The 18,233-nt window shown below is 58.1% G+C and overlaps 3 protein-coding genes across 3 annotated transcripts; all 3 read right to left on the bottom strand.

The window, feature by feature from the left end:
* Nucleotides 1-1,306: 1,306 nt before the first annotated feature.
* On the bottom strand, nt 1,307-8,395 carry JKF63_05481 (uncharacterized protein; the record flags this gene model as incomplete). Its single annotated transcript, XM_067901439.1, has 1 exon — nt 1,307-8,395. One exon carries the CDS (start codon nt 8,393-8,395, stop codon nt 1,307-1,309), a length of 7,089 nt encoding a protein of 2,362 aa, XP_067758114.1.
* An 891-nt stretch (nt 8,396-9,286) lies between these two features.
* On the bottom strand, nt 9,287-10,717 carry JKF63_05480 (uncharacterized protein; the record flags this gene model as incomplete). The annotated part of the gene is made up of 1 exon (XM_067901438.1): nt 9,287-10,717. One exon carries the CDS (start codon nt 10,715-10,717, stop codon nt 9,287-9,289), a length of 1,431 nt encoding a protein of 476 aa, XP_067758113.1.
* A 1,492-nt stretch (nt 10,718-12,209) lies between these two features.
* On the bottom strand, nt 12,210-14,258 carry JKF63_05479 (uncharacterized protein; the record flags this gene model as incomplete). Its single annotated transcript, XM_067901437.1, has 1 exon — nt 12,210-14,258. The coding sequence occupies one exon, from the start codon at nt 14,256-14,258 to the stop codon at nt 12,210-12,212; it is 2,049 nt and encodes a 682-aa protein (XP_067758112.1).
* Nucleotides 14,259-18,233: the final 3,975 nt, after the last annotated feature.

The following is an 18,233-nucleotide window of genomic DNA, read 5'->3' as shown; positions in this document are numbered from 1 at the left end:
CACCGAGCCGAATGAGAAAGACGAGGTGTGTGAGTGAGACTGCGTGGGTGTGTGAAAGGAAGGGGGGGGGGGGGGCACGGCAGCTACGTCAAAGGCAGGGGAATGTCGAGGATGTGCACCTCAAGCCGAAGACAGCAGGGAAAACAAAAAGTTGTGAAGAACCCACAACCGCGTGAAAGAGAGTGAAAGAACACACAGACTTGCACGCACAGAGAGAGAGAGAGAATGGCAGTCGGCGCTAATTGTAGGGTGTTTTGTGTGCCTTCACGTCGCTCGAAAACTCTGGATGTGAAAGGGCGAAAGGGCAGGTATGTGGCTGAGATCTCGAAATGCTCTGGCGCCTCTGCGTGTGTGTGTGTGTGGACGCTTGGCTGATGAGAAAAAAAGAAAAAAACAACGATGATATGCTGTGCTGTTAGTTCAAGAAAACGGCAGACACTTCACGCACGCACAAGCTCATAGGCAGGAGAGGAGGAGGGGGCGAAGAGGTAAAGGAGGAGGTGCACAAGAGATAAACTGGTGGTTGCAGACGAAAATTTGAAGGGAAAAGAATGGAGGAGGGAAATGGGCCAGGAATGCGTTGAGCGCGGAGGAGAGGGGGGGGGGCGTCAACATCGTCCATGGCGGAGATGAAGTAGTCAGCGGAGAGAGGAGAAACAAGCTCTCAATGCTCCTTCGCCCTCCCCCTCCCCCTTCCCCTGTTTTTTTTTTGCATTGATGGGATACCCAGCCAATCAAGCCTATCTATCCCTGTCCCTGCCCTCCTCACACACGCCTGTTCCGGTATGATTATTGAACTCACTCACACTGTGTGTGGGTGTGTGCCACAATAGTTGACGTCAGCATCACATCCATTCCTGTCTGAGCTTATTTGGTTTTTTGTTGTTGTTGCTTAGTGGTATCCAAAGAGAACGCTACAGTGATGGAAAGGAAACGTCAGCAATACGGCACAGAGGCGGCGGCGGCGGCGGCGAAGACGAGATGTGAGAGTGCAGCACTCCCTCACTAAAACACACCTATGAACCCCACCCATCTATCCGCTGCCCATCACAACTAGCCATCATGGCCCCCCTCTCCCCTCCCCAGTGTACCACAGCCATCATTGTCACCATAATCGAGTGCATTATCGGGTGGCGTCACCAAGTCGCCACCGCAACTTACACAGTGAAAAGCGCATCTCCTCCCCCCGCTGGGCCTTTTCATCCTAACGTACTCCTCGCGGTTTTCCCCCTCACAGGCCTGCTAGAGCACACACACACACACACACACACACAGAAACAGAAACACAGAAACACAGAAACACTTGCTACGAGCCCTCCCCGCTATCCTCGTCGTCCACTTCAAACCGCACTGTTTCCGTGGCCTCGACGCCGTAGTACGCCACGCTCGTCAAAATCGCCCGCATCTCCACAGCGTCCAAGTCCTCTGACTCGAGCCGTGCCAGGGGAAAGAAGAGGTCAGCAGAGACTTCATGGAGCGACATTGGCTCCGCTTTCGCGACGCTTTTCACCGTTCGAACACGCACCAGCGCCAACTGACGCGTGTCCGCTGATGTCCCAGGTGTGGAGGCGACTGAAGACCGATGCGAAACGACACACCGAACCCACCACTGCGACGCTGACGCGGCACCCTCTGCAAGCCCGGCGAAGCTGTCCTTTAGTGTACAGTCACCCGTGCCGCTATTGTCGCCCGGTTCCAGCGCTGTCGGTGAGTTCCAGCAGAGCTGAGCAACAACACGCACCACCATGGCTAACACGCCATTCATTTCCTCGATACGCCCGTTGGCACTCATTGACACAACCCGCGGTACTCTAGCGGCATCCTGTGCGGCACACGCAAGTACGCGTGGCACCACGACTGCAGCGTCATCGGCAGTCACAAAGCCTTGGAGAGCAGTCTGCAGTTTCAATGCAGACTCCGCCGGGCAGGTCTGAAGCTCCTGCAGCGTGCAGCAGTTTTGAATGGCCAGACGGGCAGCAGCGGATGCCCACCTCGAGGCGCGCCAGCACGGCAAGTGCACCAGTGGCAGCTCGTTGTCCCATCCTTGCTGGTGCAGACATGCAACAAAATTAACCAAACGACTCACCGCCCAGGCCTGTGTGTCGCCGTCCAGCAGCTCCACCACCGCCGTCACAACACGAAGGACTGTTGGAAGAAGGAAGCGCGCGTCTTGGATGAGGCGCTGGGCAATGTCATCTGGGACAGCGCTGCAGAGAGCGTCGCGAGCCGCAGGAGATACAGCGGCGTAGTAGAGGCTGTGGCCAAAGTGTGCGTCGAAGGCGGCAGCAGCAGCGGTGTCCTCATCGGCTAACAAAGCGGTGTCAGCACCATGGAAGTGAGTGGCAGGGAAGAGGCGACTGCAGTACGCCAGCACCAGCAGGTAGATCTTTGTGCCTGGAGCGCTGAAGTCCAGGTCGATATAGCGCACACCGAGAGGTTCAGGCAACGCACGTGCAATGGAGTGCAACGCCCGGTACTCCGCCGCCTCCATCACTCTCGCGGCGTCGCCAAGGTGCGCTGGCTTGAACTCCTCGCAGTGGTGCGCCAGGATCTGCCAAAGGTACGGTGTAGAGTCGTGGAGCGCAGCCTTCTTAGACTCGAGTGACCTCGGCAGAACACGGACAAGATCCTCTGCAGTGCTAACTGCGATGCAGTGGTAGGCGAGGGCCATGCCGCGCGCCGTCGGCCGTAGAGGGGCGTGCGGGTCCTCGTCCTCCTCCGCCTCCTCAAGCTCTGTGTTACCGTTGCTTCGGTCATCTTCGCACGCACCATTATTATCAACGCCCGCGTGGCGAGGCCGTACTTTGAGCTCTTCGATGCACTTCAGCTCCTTCAACGCGTTCACCACGTGCGAAGCAAAGCTGGAAGCGTACAGAGACACATCGGCCGCGGTTGGCACACCGTAGAAGTGCAGGTTTGACTTCACGTGGTAGAGGAAGTAGTGTGAGGACAGCACACGCAGCACATCAACGCGGTTGCGCGCTCGCCCCTGCGCGAGCGCCGCATTCACCGTGTCACGAAAGTCGTCCGCGTACCGCAAGCTTGACTCCAGAGGCAGCGGCTCGTTGAGTAACTTACCCCAGACCCACACCCGCGACGTGCGAGTGCACAACACCGCTTCATTCATGGCCCGCGACGCCATCTGCATCAGCTCCACAGCAGAGCAGTCCTGATAGCGCGTGCCACGCACGCTGTCGTCGCCATCGAAGGCGGTCAGCCGCTCCCCACAGCAGACGATGGCGTTTGTGAAGAGAGCCGCCGGCAATCGCCAGGCAGCGTCAAAGGTGCAGACGAGGCATAACGGCAGTAAGGTCTGCGTGGTGGGGTTAACGGCTGGTGCGTCGACAAGCTCCTGTATCGTGAGAGCGTCGAGTTCGCTGGTGCCCATGTGCATGTAGGCGACACCAGCCGCAAGGAAAACGGCGAGTCGCGCGTCGTCGGTGGCGTGCTCAGTAGATTCAGGAATGTAGTTGTCTCGGCACCGCAACAGTACGCGCTGTGCCACCTCTCGCGCCTGACGTGCGGTTGGAACAAAAATCACAGTGGGAGCTGCAGCGTACGAGGGCCGGCGCAGCAACTTCAGGGCAGCGAGAACGCCGCTTTCGTAACGGCTTCGGGGGCCGGGCAACTCCATGCCCACCATGCGCACTCGGAGCTGTCGGTAGGAGGCGCCGTAGTTATACTGGTGGCTCACCGAAACCTTTAGCCAACGGCCAAGCTCCGCTGTACTGATCAGTGGGTACGTCAGTCCCAGCACACGTGCACGCCCCGAACCTTGGCGCAGAAGGAAAGGCTCGCTGTTGAGTCGAGCGATGCATTCCTCCATTGCCTGGCCCTCGGGGGCCCTCAGGAGGTGCAGGTGGTCAACGATGATGTGCGTCACACCGGCCAGCACCGGGTCGCCGCGACGCACAAGGCGAATAAGGTTCTCGCCGGTGGCCAGCACGATGGTGGCGTCCAGCACTTCGCTGCCGTTGATGACCGAACCAGCTCCACCGGCGCCGACAAGCTCCACAACACGCTGCTTCAATACCTCGCCAAACTTGTAGCGCCAGTCTAGTGCACGTCGGTGCACAACGTCAGGGTGGCTCGTGAGGTAGAGCAACTTCCCAGGCAGTAGGTGCTGTGAATTGGTGTCCGACCCCTCCCCTTTTTCCTCTTGCTGCTGGACCCTCTTTGTGCGCTCTGTCTCTTTCAGCGCTTCCTCCAGTAAAAAATGCAGCACGAAAAGCTCCGCGATCACTGTTTTGCCAGCACCCGGTGGGACACCGACGAGGAGGTTGTGTGGGTGATCCTGAAAGATGGGGTCGATCAAGTCCGATTGCAATGCCGTGAAGGATTGGAAAGGGAAGAGAGTCTCGGCGACGGTGTGGAGCTCGTATGGGGCGAGACGCTCCCCCACAGACGTACTGTTGGCGTCTTGCAACGGCGGCCGCTGATCCACCTCGCGCAGCGGTGGCGCCACTGGCGGCAACAAGGTGTTCAGAAGGCACACTGAAGTAAACGCCGTTGCAGCCAGCCAGTGTGGGGAGGCGACGCGCACGAACAGGTGCGTTGGCGCCGGCTCCACCATTGGCACCACCACCGGGGGGCAGGCGTAGGAGGCTTTCTCTTGCACATTTGTCACGGGAATCATAACGGTCTCGTGGTGCAACAGGCGACCGTCTGTGTGCTCAATCATGAGCAGCACTTCACAGACCGAGCGGCCATGCAAGGACTCAACATAGTGAAAGTCTGGCAGGATGTCCACGTCCACGTAAAGCATCCCACGCGTCAGAGGACGCACCGCAGCATCGACGGCGTAGTGCGGCACGACATGAATCGCTTCATACGCAGACTGCGAGCGCCGGTCGTCGCTGAGTTTCTCGGCCAGGTCTTCAACAGACCAGCGCCGCACCTCCTCCCATGGGACGCGTACGCGCTCCAGCGCGGGCAAGATTGCGTCGAAGTGCTTCCCCGGCAAATACCTGCGCACCTGCCGCAGCGGCGACTGGACAGCCCATTGCCGATGCACCGTCATCAAGTACAGTTCCAGAAACTGCCGCGCTGTGCGGCCGTACTCGCGAACGAGACATATTTCGAACAGAGCTCGCAGAATACGCTGCGCGGAGTCTTTCACATACACCATCTCGCTCATCAGCGGCAACCCTTCCAGGCTTTTCTGGCTTATATAACACTGGAGAAGAATGTTTATCTTCGCCAGCGGCGTGTAGCGCGACTCCCGCACCGCTACCGGTGCACTTTCCAGGAGCTCCTTAAGCTGCGCCTGCTCCTCTGCTCGCACGCCGATGTTTACGAATTCACTAGAGGAGGCGAAAACACGGAACAATTCAACGTCCTGCATGGCATTGCTCATCAGCCTCAGATAAGTGGCCATGGACGTCGTCGTGACATAGCAGTGGGAAGCGATACGGCCATATGCGGTGCCGGTCACCTTCCTGGTGCGGGCGTCGTATTCCGACATCTTCGATCCCCTCAGCTCCTCACACGCGGTGTGAATAATGTTGGCGAGGTGTTGCAGCAGCAGCGGATCACTGGCGCTTGCGCGTATACCGTAGACCTCCGGTGCCTGCCGCATCCGCACGTACAGGTAGGAGCGCTGCAGCCACTGCACGCCCTCCTCAACCGTCTCCACGTGGCCGAGTGTGATTTCAGCATTGAGCATGTCGACCACACGCTTCATCATCTGCGACTCGATAGACAGTTGCTGGTTCAACACGCTCAGGTAGTAGTGAAGGTCGTCCGGCGATGTAATGATTGTGGCCCTGCCCACCGCCGCGCCATAACCAACTCGACCGGCTCGCCCAAACATCTGCATGACATCCAGTGCGCTCAGCAGCTCCGACTGTCCTTTGGCACCGTTGAAGACCCGAGTGCCCTTGATGATAACGCGATTGGCCGGGAGGTTCACTCCCCACGCGAGCGTCGAGGTACAAACCAGAACCTTGATGAGGCCATCCGCAAAGAGCGCCTCTACAGTCCTGCGCTCGTCTCGACTAAGACCAGCATGGTGGATGCCAAAACCTTCTGGCAAAAGCTGTTGCAGACTGTGGCGCAGAACGGCACCCTCAGCCCCGCTGCTGGCCCTCAGCAACGCTGCGTGGCTGTCGCTGTCGGGGCGAACAAAGTAGTAGCCGCGGCGTTCCTCGGCAGCACGCTTCTGCAGGTAGCGCGCCGTATGCTCGGTCTCCCGCCTCGAGTGCACAAAGATCATGACCTGCTCCTCGGCCTGCACCGCCTGAAGCACCTTGTCGTAGGCCACCAGATTCATGACAGCACTCTGCGCCACACCACGCATCTTCTTGATGGCGCAGTAGGTCTGCTCCAGTGGGATGGGGCGGTAGCTGCTGTCAAACACAAAGAGACCGCGCTGACGGTTTACCTGCAAAAATGTCGCGACGTCCGTGTAGTTGGGAAGAGTAGCGCTAAGCCCGACCAGTCGAATGCCGCCCTCGCCACGGAGCTGCTGCTGAAGCATCGTGCGTGCCACAATCGCCTCCACCACCGGGCCGCGCTCATTGTGGAGGAGATGCACCTCATCAATAATCAGCAGCTTCAGAAGTGACGCCACACCGAGTTCGACGGACTTTCGCGTGACAACGTCCCACTTCTCCGGCGTCGTCACGATAAGCTGCGTGGTGGCCATCTGCTGCTGCGTCATGGCCGCGTCACCTGAAAGCTCAGCCACAGTGAGGCCGAGCGGCTCCAGTCGCTTCGAGAAAGCGCGCACCACCTCCTGCACGAGCGCCTTCATGGGGGCCACGTACACCATCTTCAGATCATGACCGTCAATCACACCCGTCGTGGGGCTTCGAGCCGCCGCAATGGCGCGTAGCATCGCCATCATCGCCACATTCGTCTTACCAGCCCCGGTCGGCGCGCTCACCAGCATGTTCTCGTCCGAGTGAAAGGCGCAGTCGTACACCTTCGACTGCATGGCGTTAAGCTCTGTGACTCCGGGGAACACTTCTACCGCCCAGTCTGGAAACGCTGTGGAGACTTGAATAAGAGGCTCCGACGTGTTGTACGACGACGACGGCGGAAGGATCACCTCATCATGGGTCTCGTAGGTCAGTCGCTGTGTACCCTGCGGCACCGTGGCACGCACATGCAGGTGCGGCGCTCGCTCATCCTGAAAGGCGCAGGCCTGAAGGTCCACTCGTCGCAACGGGGGTTGCCGTGCTGCCGACGTTGATGCGGCCTCCTCGCTGCCCCCCGCGGCAGCGGAATCGTGGCGTTGCTGCTGTTGCTGCTCCGCGTTCAGTGGATCCACTTCCTTGCCGGTGATACTCTGGTAGAGATGCTCGACACGCGAGTCATCGAGAGCGTGTCGCCGCATCTCATCCATGACTGCGTGTCGCTCCTTTTGCGCCGCACATTGAGCGTAGCGGAGGCCGTACACAATACTCCAGCGCGACTGCACCACGTCACCGATCCAGTCCATAACCGCCTCGTCCTCGTAACCCCCCAAACACGTGGTGAGTTGGGTCTCCAATGTGAAGTCGTCCTCCTCCCTCTCGCCCAAGAAGTTCAACACCCGCTGAGCCAGTTTGTGGCAGGTATCAGCGTCGTGGGCTGGAAAGAGACGCCGCACAGCGTCTTTAAGGTATTGTGCGTTGCACGCGACCTCGTCAAAGGAAATCCGCTGCGCGTTCGCGGCCCCGGCTGCCAGCGCACCATCCTCGTCATACTCATCGTCCTTCAACTCCCCCGCGGGCACCCCGCCTCCCCCAAGCGCCGCGGGCGCACCCCACGACTCTGCCTCCTCAAGTGTATCGGTAATGCCGCCTTCCTCAGCGAAAGCGTATTGCATCAAATTCTGGTCAGCTTTCATGAGAGACTTGCGCTTGTTGCGCCGTTCTCTCCTCTCCGCCGCCGAGTATGACGCACCGCTGGTCAGAAGATCCAAATTATGTCGCTCCTCTGCGTTACCACGTACAGCATCATTGCTGTCATCGCTTTCACTATCGCTGCTACTAGAGCCCGCAAAGTTCAAGTCCTGTACTCCCAGTGCACCAGAGGACGACAATGGCAACACGGTGCCGCCGTTCTGCACCGCTGCCGCCGCCCCATCGCTGGCCACGTAGTCTGTGATCAGCTTCCCATACTGCAACAGGTGGTCGCGAACCTCGCGGCTGAGGCGGGTGTCCAGCAACCGTTCAAGACTCTGCTGCTGCTCGCTGACCGTTGCTGCAGACGTGGATGTGCCGGACGCAGCCGAGCAGACGATGTTCAGCACCTGCTCAGCGATTTCCTCCACATCGTCCTCCACACCCGGCGGGAGGTACCGGCGCACGTCGAGGAGGAGGCGCTCATAGTACGACTTTGTCAGATCCGAATGAGGCACATAGTGGTTCACGGACGAAGGCCGTCCCAGATGATTCATGAGCGACATCACAACACACACACAACACACACACACACACACACGCAACACCCTCTCCTTATGTTGTGTTTTTCGATCTGCGGCTCTTTCCTTCTACCAGGGGGGAGGAATCGTGGTGAAGTGGCGGGGGAGGGAGGGGGGCGGGGAGGAGGGGGGCGGGGAGGAGGAGGGGGTTGTGCGTATGCCAAAGACTCGTTGAGGGGTCCCTACTGAAGTGCCGGGCATCCAAGGCATTCACGGGAATGAAATAGAGGAGAGGGAGAGGAGAGGGACAATAAATAAATGGAGAGAGAGGGCCAAGAGGGGATGTAGCGAGGTGGGTGGCGGAGGGGGGTGATGACCGCATAATGATGATCAATCAACGTGTAGAGAATACGTGGACACGCGAATGCAAGGATGCGCAATCGACGCATACCATCCGACTGTTATGGGAAGCCCTACCGTGCCATAACACGGGGACGAGCGCGAGAGATCGCAACCTGCAGAGTGGGAACGGTCGGTAGTGGGGAGAGGGGGGGGGAGGGGCAGTTAAGAATTCATAACCACACGCACACATACGCACACAGAGAGACGAACATTGTGACATTTTTGAGAGAGAAATATACTGATTGAAAAGGGGGCACCACACAGAGAAGCATAAACACATAGATCAGGAAGAGAAGAGAGGAAGCGAGGGACCCCGCAGAGCCGATTGAGGTCTGCCCCAAGCGCACCACCACCACCACCACCACCACCACTACCACACATGCACAAAAAGATCCGAGCACATACAAATTTCAAAAAAAAATGGGGGAAGTGCGAGGAGAGAAAGAGTAAAGGGAAAGGGAGGGAAGGGGAGACGTTTGGCAGGGAGGGACTAAAAACACAAGTGAGAGCGAATTATGAAGAGGCTCTCCTGGCTCAGTCCTTCTTCCTGTCTTGTGTGGTCCTTCGACCGTCCAGCACGCGACGCAGCCGCTGCATCAACGTGGCCTCCGGCGCCACCGCTTTCAAGTAGAGTGACTGCTGAACCCCGCCAATCGCATGAAACCCCTTCATACCAATGAAAACCACGGCGATCATCCACAGTGTGGCGAGCCACCAGCGGGTACAGGAGAAGAAGAAGACGGGAGGAGCGAGCAAATAAATGGGTGTGATCACTGCCCCAAAGACCCCAACCTGCTGGTAGTAACGCCTCCACCACTTTCGGTTGGGATGGCTCAAGCGCTCCTCGTCGTCATCGTAGCTGGCGACACCGACGTCTTTGCCGAACACCGCGCGCACATCAGCGGCGTCGAAGCCAACTGGATTGGACCCAAGGAACCGTGAGAGCAACAGCTCCTTCTCCGCAAAGCGCTCGTGGATCCACGCGGTGAGAGCAGCCTCCTCGGTTGGGCAGACGTCTTTCGGTTTCTTTGCTGCCGCGGCCGCCGTACCTACAACAGGGTAGGTGCGGACTAGCAGGTGCACCTTCCGGGGGTGATGGCCATTGACGAGCGATGGCTCGTCCGGGCGCTCCCCTGAGATGCTAGGCGTGTAGCCAATCGTAAGGTCCACCACCTCCTCCACCTTGTCGGCACCGCCCAGCATTTTCATGAGTGCCACAGTGCCGGTTGTACGTGGGTTCAACACGTGGTAGAACTTGGGGAGCCCGACACTGGCGGCGTACGCCTGCGACCGTTCAATGTTGCTCAGCGACAAGTCGGTGCCTTCGGGGTAGATAAAGATGACCGGTGTATCGCTGGTGGCATGATAAAAATCTACCATGCGCTGGAGGTACACCTTGTCGCTCTCCCAGTTACGCGACAAGAAGAGGTAACGGAAGAGCTCCATAGACCACCCGAGCACCGGGAGCCGCTTCAGGCCCCCTTTCATGACGTAGCGGATGTTGCGAATCATGCCTTGAGTACGAGCAAAGTAGATAAACGTGTAGAGCCAATCAACTCGGCAGTGATGGTTCATTATGATGATCTTCGTGTTGCCGGGCTTTGAGGGCGGTCGCAGTACCTTGTCCAAGTCGAGGTGATTCTCCACTGCACCCTCCTCAGTGCACACAGACGTCATGTAGTGCTGCTCCAGATGCGCTTGGCCATCCCCATCCACAACGGTGTATGCAACCCGGGTCCCCAAGACAAGCTCCAGCAAGCCACCTACCCAGCACAGGTATGCCCGCTGCATCATGTTGTGGTGCAGGTTAATGAACCGGCACAGTGGTACCAAAACCCCATCGCCAAAGACATATTTAACCACGTACAGCAGCAGCACCACCCATATCTCACAAAAAGAGAAGAAAGTTATCGCGACCAACAGGCTGCCCGCCAAGGCGATGCCGCCGCGCATTGTCAACTTCATGAGTTCACTTCCGTTTTCTTCCTTGGGGGAAAGGGAGGAGGAGGTGGAGGAGGGCTTTTTACTTTCTAAATCTGCTGCTTCGCCTTCCTTCCCCGCCCCTACTCCCTTCCTCACCTGCACTCCACACACCCCGCTTTCCAGTGACTAGGGTGGGGCGAGTCGCTCGTGTCTTATGTCCTCCTCTACGTCTGTGCCGCGCACATCAGTGACTGCTGCCTTATCACAAACGGCAAACTCCCGCTCTCCTCGCACTTCTACAGATACAGGAAGTCCTCACCGCTCTTGAATCGCCGCCGCCCTGTCAATTATGTGCGTGTGCGGGCGCGCGCAAGCTGACGTGAACTGCGCCCTCCACTAGACCCGTTAGTCAACCGTGTCGCCTCGGCCAAGGGCGCAAGCGCACCCATATAAAGAGAGACGCGCACACAAATCACTCTCAGGAGCACAGCACTCACAGAAAAAAAAAAAAAAGAGGCACTACAGAAGGAGAGCGAGTATTTGGCTCACACACGCAACCCGCAAAAATAAAGGGGAACCACCACAAAACAGCACCAGAAGCGGGGGGGGGGGGGGGGGTGCAGCGGGCAAGCCGCTCGAGACAAGTTCGGAACAGAGGGGAGAAGAGACGAATGGAACGGAGGTGACACCGGAAGGCTACCCCCTAGTCGATGGGGGGGAGGTGGAAAGACCTATCCGCACATGTACACGCACCATATATATAGGCAGGGAAGGGTGTTTGCGTGGGTGTAACGGCCGTGGTGTGGTCACAGAAGACACACAGTGGAGAAAGCGGGAAGAGGCGAGTAAAGTAGGAATGAGGATGGGGGGACAGTGAAGCTATGGATTGCTGCAGGTAACCGGACCCGTGTCCTGATAGCGCTCGCTACCACCGACGCCGTCGATCAGATCAAAGACAAAATACAGCGCTACCTGCAGCACAATGAGTAGAGGTGGAAACGGCATCACTTTCTTTGAGGCTGGGGGGTTCCACATTCGTACACGCGGACACACACACACACACACACAAACGCCAGCCCTGCCCAACCCTCTCACCTTCCCCCCTACCCCTCACGAAGACCTTTGAGCTCAAAGAAGCGAGAGCGGTGGGGGTAAGGGGAATACATAAATGTCCGAGACGTTAAGACACGGAGAGGGTCTGAAAAGGGGGTTCACCCCACCCCCACCCCCCCCTCTCCAGCAGAAGTTGGAAGTGGAGGAGGGTTGCAGCTTACATCGTGAAAGAACGAAAAAATATATGCGCATGACATTTACATGATAAACTGAACAAAAAAAAAGCGATGCAGAGGGAAGAGAAGGGGGGGAGGGCGAAAACAACAGAGCCACACAATATGAGACCCGATGTACTCCCCCCCCCTCCAAGAGCAAAGCGCTGTCGTACGCAGTGGTGTTCGTCTACGAATCACCCCCCCCCGCCCCGCCCCGCCCCGCCCCCACGCTCCTCCTCCGATCCTGCACGTTGATGCGCTTCCACCTACTCCATATAGATACATTGACCGGTCATAAGTGCGACCCGTTCAGCTGCGCGGCGCAGCAACACACTCCGCTGCTTGGCCTCCTGAGAGGCCACTGACGTGTCTATCCGGTGCCTATAGACGCGCTCCTGCACCTCATGCATAATAGCTTGCTCCTCGGCTGCCGTCAGACCGCAAAAGCGCACGTCCAACTCCACAAGCGACGTATTCGCTTGAACAGCGGCAGCGATCATCATGCCACCAGTTGTCTGGACTAACGGTGCATGCTGCGCCGCAGCGGGCAGAGTCTCGGACGTGCCACCGTGTTTTTCCTGCAAAGGCGGACCTCCGTGTAGCGGTGCGGGCACATCCTCTCCGGGAATCGTCGTCATGGATGGCCGCGCCGTGGCGGTAGCCATGTATGCCTCCCCTTGCGCCATCCTCGAAGGCGTGAGCGAGGCATCCGCCTCGCCATTCCCCTGTTCGTCTACCGCTTCTGTTTGATGGGCGCCATCGGAGCCAGAAGCCTCCGCATCACTGTCCTCGGCAAGCACCGCACATTGTTGAACAGAAGGCCTCGAAGAGTGAGAGATGGAAGAGTCGGTTGAACCCGCAGTCGTCGCTGCTGTTGCATCACCGTCAGTAGACGGAGGAGATGAAGATACGCCGTGCTGGACGACACTGTCACCGACCAGGCGCGGGTTTCCTGAGAGATGGAGCACGCGCAGCTGCGTGAGTTGCGGAAGAACCTCCGACAGCGCCATCGCAGTGCTCGGCCCGAGACGGTTGCTACCCAAGTTCACGTTCGCCAATGTTGGATGTATTGCCAGGGCACGCATCAGTAGAGCCCCGCCTGCGGCATCGCCAATGCGGTTCTGCTGCAAATGCAGAATGCGTAGTGTTTTATTATATCGCAAGGTCTCAGCCAAGGCCGCCGCTGCCGCATCCGCGAGTTGATTATCGGCAAGGTACAACTCCTCCAACGGGAAGTCGGGTCTGCAGAGCAGCAGCGACACCGCTTCCACAATAGCAGCGTCCGTCAGCGAATTCTGCGAGAAATCGAGGACGCGCAGCCCAGTCGAGTTCATCAACCCCGCCGATATCAACTGAACATGACGATCTGCTAGCCGGTTCAGCGGGAGTCGCAGGGATTCAAGGGAGCTGTAGTGCCGGAGAAGCTGGTGTACCCGCTCCGCGTCTTCGTCGCGAAAGCCAATCATATCCGTCACACCAACACGAACCCCGCGGTTTGCCACCCCGAACGTCAGGCGGAACGAACGGATGCCTGGCAAGTAGGCAAAGAGGTGCTCGTAGAAGCAAAAGTGAACCAATTGGCAGGGGAGATCGACTGTGTGGACGTAGTCGCGGCAAATGGCGCACAGCTCGCGCAGCGCCGCGATAGCCTCCTTGTCCAGGCTCAAGTCGAAGCGGCTGGCGTCGGCGTCATATGGAGTGCACGTTACGGCAGCGGAGGCCTGTGGCAGGACTCGCTTTTGTGAGACAGGGGGCACACCGTATACGACCGGAACGCCACCGGGTGGCAGCAGACTGCCGTCGCCGCTCTCTGCAGCACTGCCGCTTCCAAGACCCATGAGAAAGTCATTCAATACTTGTTCAAGGAACAAACGTTTCCACCCGTACTCCTTCTCACGCAGTTGTTGCCCCTTCGTCATGCGAGACAGCTGCCCCAGGGACCAGCGGGCCTTGCAGCACCGCTGCCAGTACTTCTCATCGATGATGCGCGGGACAGTGATGCGCAGGGGAGGCATGGAATCGGGCTCCACGGGCAACCGCTCCAGCACCATCGCGTAGAGCTCTGGCTGCTCCTCCCGCAAAGCATCCACCTCCTCGCACTCTGCAAAGCTGTCCGCCAAACGCTGTGCAGAGAGCTCCTGCAAAGATTTGGTAAAGTATGCTGGTGTCACTTGTTGCTCGTTAGCACCGAAGTCCTTCATAACGTGCGTACGCATCTGCTCCTGCATGCGTGTTTGATGGAACTCGCTTTCGAGTGGCATCGGCATCGCAGATGCCGGACCGCTTCGTTTTCTACGCAGGGATGTATTGAGCATGCTTCCCTTTTTTTTTCTTTCCCTCGATGGCAAGTGTGTGTATGTATGGGGGGGGGGGGACAGTAGAAGGGGTAGGAAGGGTATGTTGCTTGTATCCAGCAGGGGTTGTACTGTTGCCACCAAGAAACCACGCTTGCGAACACCCGCGTATTGTTTGGTGTGCGCGTGTGTGTGAAGGGGAAGGGGAAGAGGAAGAGGTACGTGTGAAGCGCTATTGGCGCCGTCTTACACTCTGAGACGAACACAGTCCTCCCGTGCATGTCGGAGGATGCGTGTGTGTGTGTGTGTGTGTGTGGCGGAGAGAAGGAGTGGAGCGTATGGGAGAACAAATTCCGGAATGGTGCCACGCAACAGACAGAGGGGTTGGAGAGTGACAGGAGGAAAGGGTAAGAGCGAAGTGCAACCGAAAGTCTTCAGCCCGATCGGGCGAGGAGAAAACAAGATGGGGAAAAGGGCCGTACATTCCAGTGTTCACAAAGGAACAGAAAAAAAGAGATTTGCGAACCAAAAAAAGAGAAAGTTGATCAGAAGTAACGTGCGCGAGAGCCTCGTAATCCACACACACAGTGTGGGCGCGTCGCAGCCCGCCCCCGCACCTACGCTACTTGCACCTCGCCCCTTTCCACAGACCCCGTTCTACTATACATCACGTTTACATGCATACACACATAAGTCGGGTTTTTTTACTAATGAAAACAAAGGGGGCACCGCCGGGTAGAGAAGCCATGAACACAGGCACGAGGGGAGAGGCGCACATGAGACACACACACATGAAGGGTGGGGTAGAGATGGGTTCTCAGAGAAACGTACACAAACGCCCAAGTAAATAAAAAAAGAGGGAGAGAGGAGGGGAATAGAACTGGTGGTGCAACAGACAGGGCAGGCAAAGGGCAACAGGCGAGCTGAATGGGGGGGGAGGGGGGCACGAAATCAGAGGTGAGAGCAGCACACACACACACACAGACACAGACAGACACCTCACGACACCGCGCGTCACCCCCTGCGCACACACACGCTCACGCACCGCCTCATTTCACATGACTGCACGCACACACTTATAGGATACAGAGCGTGTAGAGGCGGCTGTTTGTATATGGACATGCCGACGCTCATACAGGGGAAAACAAAACGGGAGCTAAATAAGACCGGTAAGAAAAAAAAAGTAGCACAGCGACATCTACGAGTCTCCGCCCGCAACACAACAACACACTACAGCACAGGCCACCCAACGGCGGCGCTACGGCCGCGTCTGTGTCTTTGTTCGGAGGCGTCCTCCGCGGGTACATGTGCGTCCGTGCGCATTGAAACGAAGAGCAGCGAGGCGGAACTCGTTGACGCAGGTGGAAAAGGAGTGAGGAAGAGCACAAACAAAACACAGGAAGTAGAAGAAACGGAACAGCCCGATACACACGGACGCGCGCCTAGGGACGCTCAAACTGCATCTTGACAGCGCCACCCTGCAGCACCAACACACGCTCATTGGTCAGCTCGTACGTCATGCCGCGCTTGAACTCCTGGTAAAGGGTGCGCTCGAGCGCCATCTGATTTCTCCCTCTTAATCCTGTCGACTTCAGAATACCCGAAAGTCGGTTACCCGTGACACGCAACTCACCACTCAGCAGGTTACTTACGTGCCCTGTGAACCGAACAGTTCCCCTCTTTGTGCCTGATCTGAAAGTGATGAACGCATCCACCGGCGCAGGCTTCCCATCAACCGTCTTGAGGTTGTAATTGCCGTACAGCTTCTCCACACTCATTTTCCGGGCCTGCAACAGGTGGAGGATGATGGGGGGAGGGGGAGGAGCAGCTGAGAGAAAGAGAAGGGGAGGGGAGTGGAGGGGAGTGGGGGATGTGCAACGGCTCGCGGTGGAGAGAACAGTGAGACAGCAGTGATGTGGTTCCCCTTTGCTGTGGTAGTGATTCTTTCTTTCCCTGATGGCGTTGTGGAGTGAGTGAATGCACGTTGGCGTGTGGCACACTGATCGCAGTCGTATGCAGGAAGACTGCGCGCGTGTTTCAATGGTGTGCAAGTGAGAGAGAGGGACAGGTGGGGGAAGGGGAGGAAGGGGGGGAGATGACCAGGTAACCGAGTGAGCACGTCAGCCAGTTGCACGCCAAGGCGTCCCGTGGGGTGTGGCCGGCAGACAGCGCAGCGCAGACCCGTCACGGCGCACAGAGAGCAAAGGAGAGAACCGATGCAGCGGCGCAGACGCGCAGCACACGCATCGAGGCGGAGGGGGGGAGAGAGGGAGGGCGGAGGAGAGTGCACTCCCACACAGAGAGCTCTGCTGCGGGTGGCTGTGTGTGTGTGTGTGTGTGTGTTGGCCTCGCAGGGTGACCCCCAGCCGCACGCACTCCGGCACACAAGCCGCGTGCGTGTGCGCGTGTGTACCTACGTGTCGCCGGGTGGGGGCTTCTTCTTTGCGGCACCTCACCGTCCTCCTCTCCTAGGCGCCTGAGGGGATCGTGCGCACGGCCGTCGAGCTCCCCCCTGCACGACAAAGGGGCACCGCCGGGTAGAGAAGCCATGAACACAGGCACGAGGGGAGAGGCGCACATGAGACACACACACATGAAGGGTGGGGTAGAGATGGGTTCTCAGAGAAACGCACACAAACGCCCAAGTAAATAAAAAAAAAGGGAGAGAGGAGGGGAATAGAACTGGTGGTGCAACAGACAGGGCAGGCAAAGGGCAACAGGCGAGCTGAATGGTGGGGGAGGGGGCACGAAATCAGAGGTGAGAGCAGCACACACACACACACAGCACACAGACAGACACCTCACGACACCGCGCGTCACCCCTGCGCACACACACGCTCACGCACCGCCTCATTTCACATGACTGCACGCACACACTTATAGGATACAGAGCGTGTAGAGGCGGCTGTTTGTATATGGACATGCCGACGCTCATACAGGGGAAAACAAAACGGGAGCAAAATAAGACCGGTAAGAAAAAAAAAGTAGCACAGCGACATCTACGAGTCTCCGCCCGCAACACAACAACACACTACAGCACAGGCCACCCAACGGCGGCGCTACGGCCGCGTCTGTGTCTTTGTTCGGAGGCGTCCTCCGCGGGTACATGTGCGTCCGTGCGCATTGAAACGAAGAGCAGCGAGGCGGAACTCGTTGACGCAGGTGGAAAAGGAGTGAGGAAGAGCACAATCAAAACACAGGAAGTAGAAGAAACGGAACAGCCCGATACACACGGACGCGCGCCTAGGGACGCTCAAACTGCATCTTGACAGCGCCACCCTGCAGCACCAACACACGCTCATTGGTCAGCTCGTACGTCATGCCGCGCTTGAACTCCTGGTAAAGGGTGCGCTCGAGCGCCATCTGATTTCTCCCTCTTAATCCTGTCGACTTCAGAATACCCGAAAGTCGGTTACCCGTGACACGCAACTCACCACTCAGCAGGTTACTTACGTGCCCTGTGAACCGAACAGTTCCCCTCTTTGTGCCTGGTCTGAAAGTGATGAACGCATCCACCGGCGCAGGCTTCCCATCAACCGTCTTGAGGTTGTAATTGCCGTACAGCTTCTCCACACTCATTTTCCGGGCCTGCAACAGGTGGAGGATGATGGGGGAGGGGGAGGAGCAGCTGAGAGAAAGAGAAGGGGAGGGGAGTGGAGGGGAGTGGGGGATGTGCAACGGCTCGCGGTGGAGAGAACAGTGAGACAGCAGTGATGTGGTTCCCCTTTGCTGTGGTAGTGATTCTTTCTTTCCCTGATGGCGTTGTGGAGTGAGTGAATGCACGTTGGCGTGTGGCACACTGATCGCAGTCGTATGCAGGAAGACTGCGCGCGTGTTTCAATGGTGTGCAAGTGAGAGAGAGGGACAGGTGGGGGAAGGGGGGAAGGGGGAGATGACCAGGTAACCGAGTGAGCACGTCAGCACGTCAGCCAGTTGCACGCCAAGGCGTCCCGTGGGGTGTGGCCGGCAGACAGCGCAGCGCAGACCCGTCACGGC

This window comes from Porcisia hertigi, chromosome 17, assembly GCF_017918235.1.
Source record: "Porcisia hertigi strain C119 chromosome 17, whole genome shotgun sequence".
Taxonomy (NCBI): domain Eukaryota; phylum Euglenozoa; class Kinetoplastea; order Trypanosomatida; family Trypanosomatidae; genus Porcisia; species Porcisia hertigi.
The sequence above is the reverse complement of the archived record's forward strand: the minus strand, read 5'-3'. Positions and strand labels throughout refer to the sequence as shown.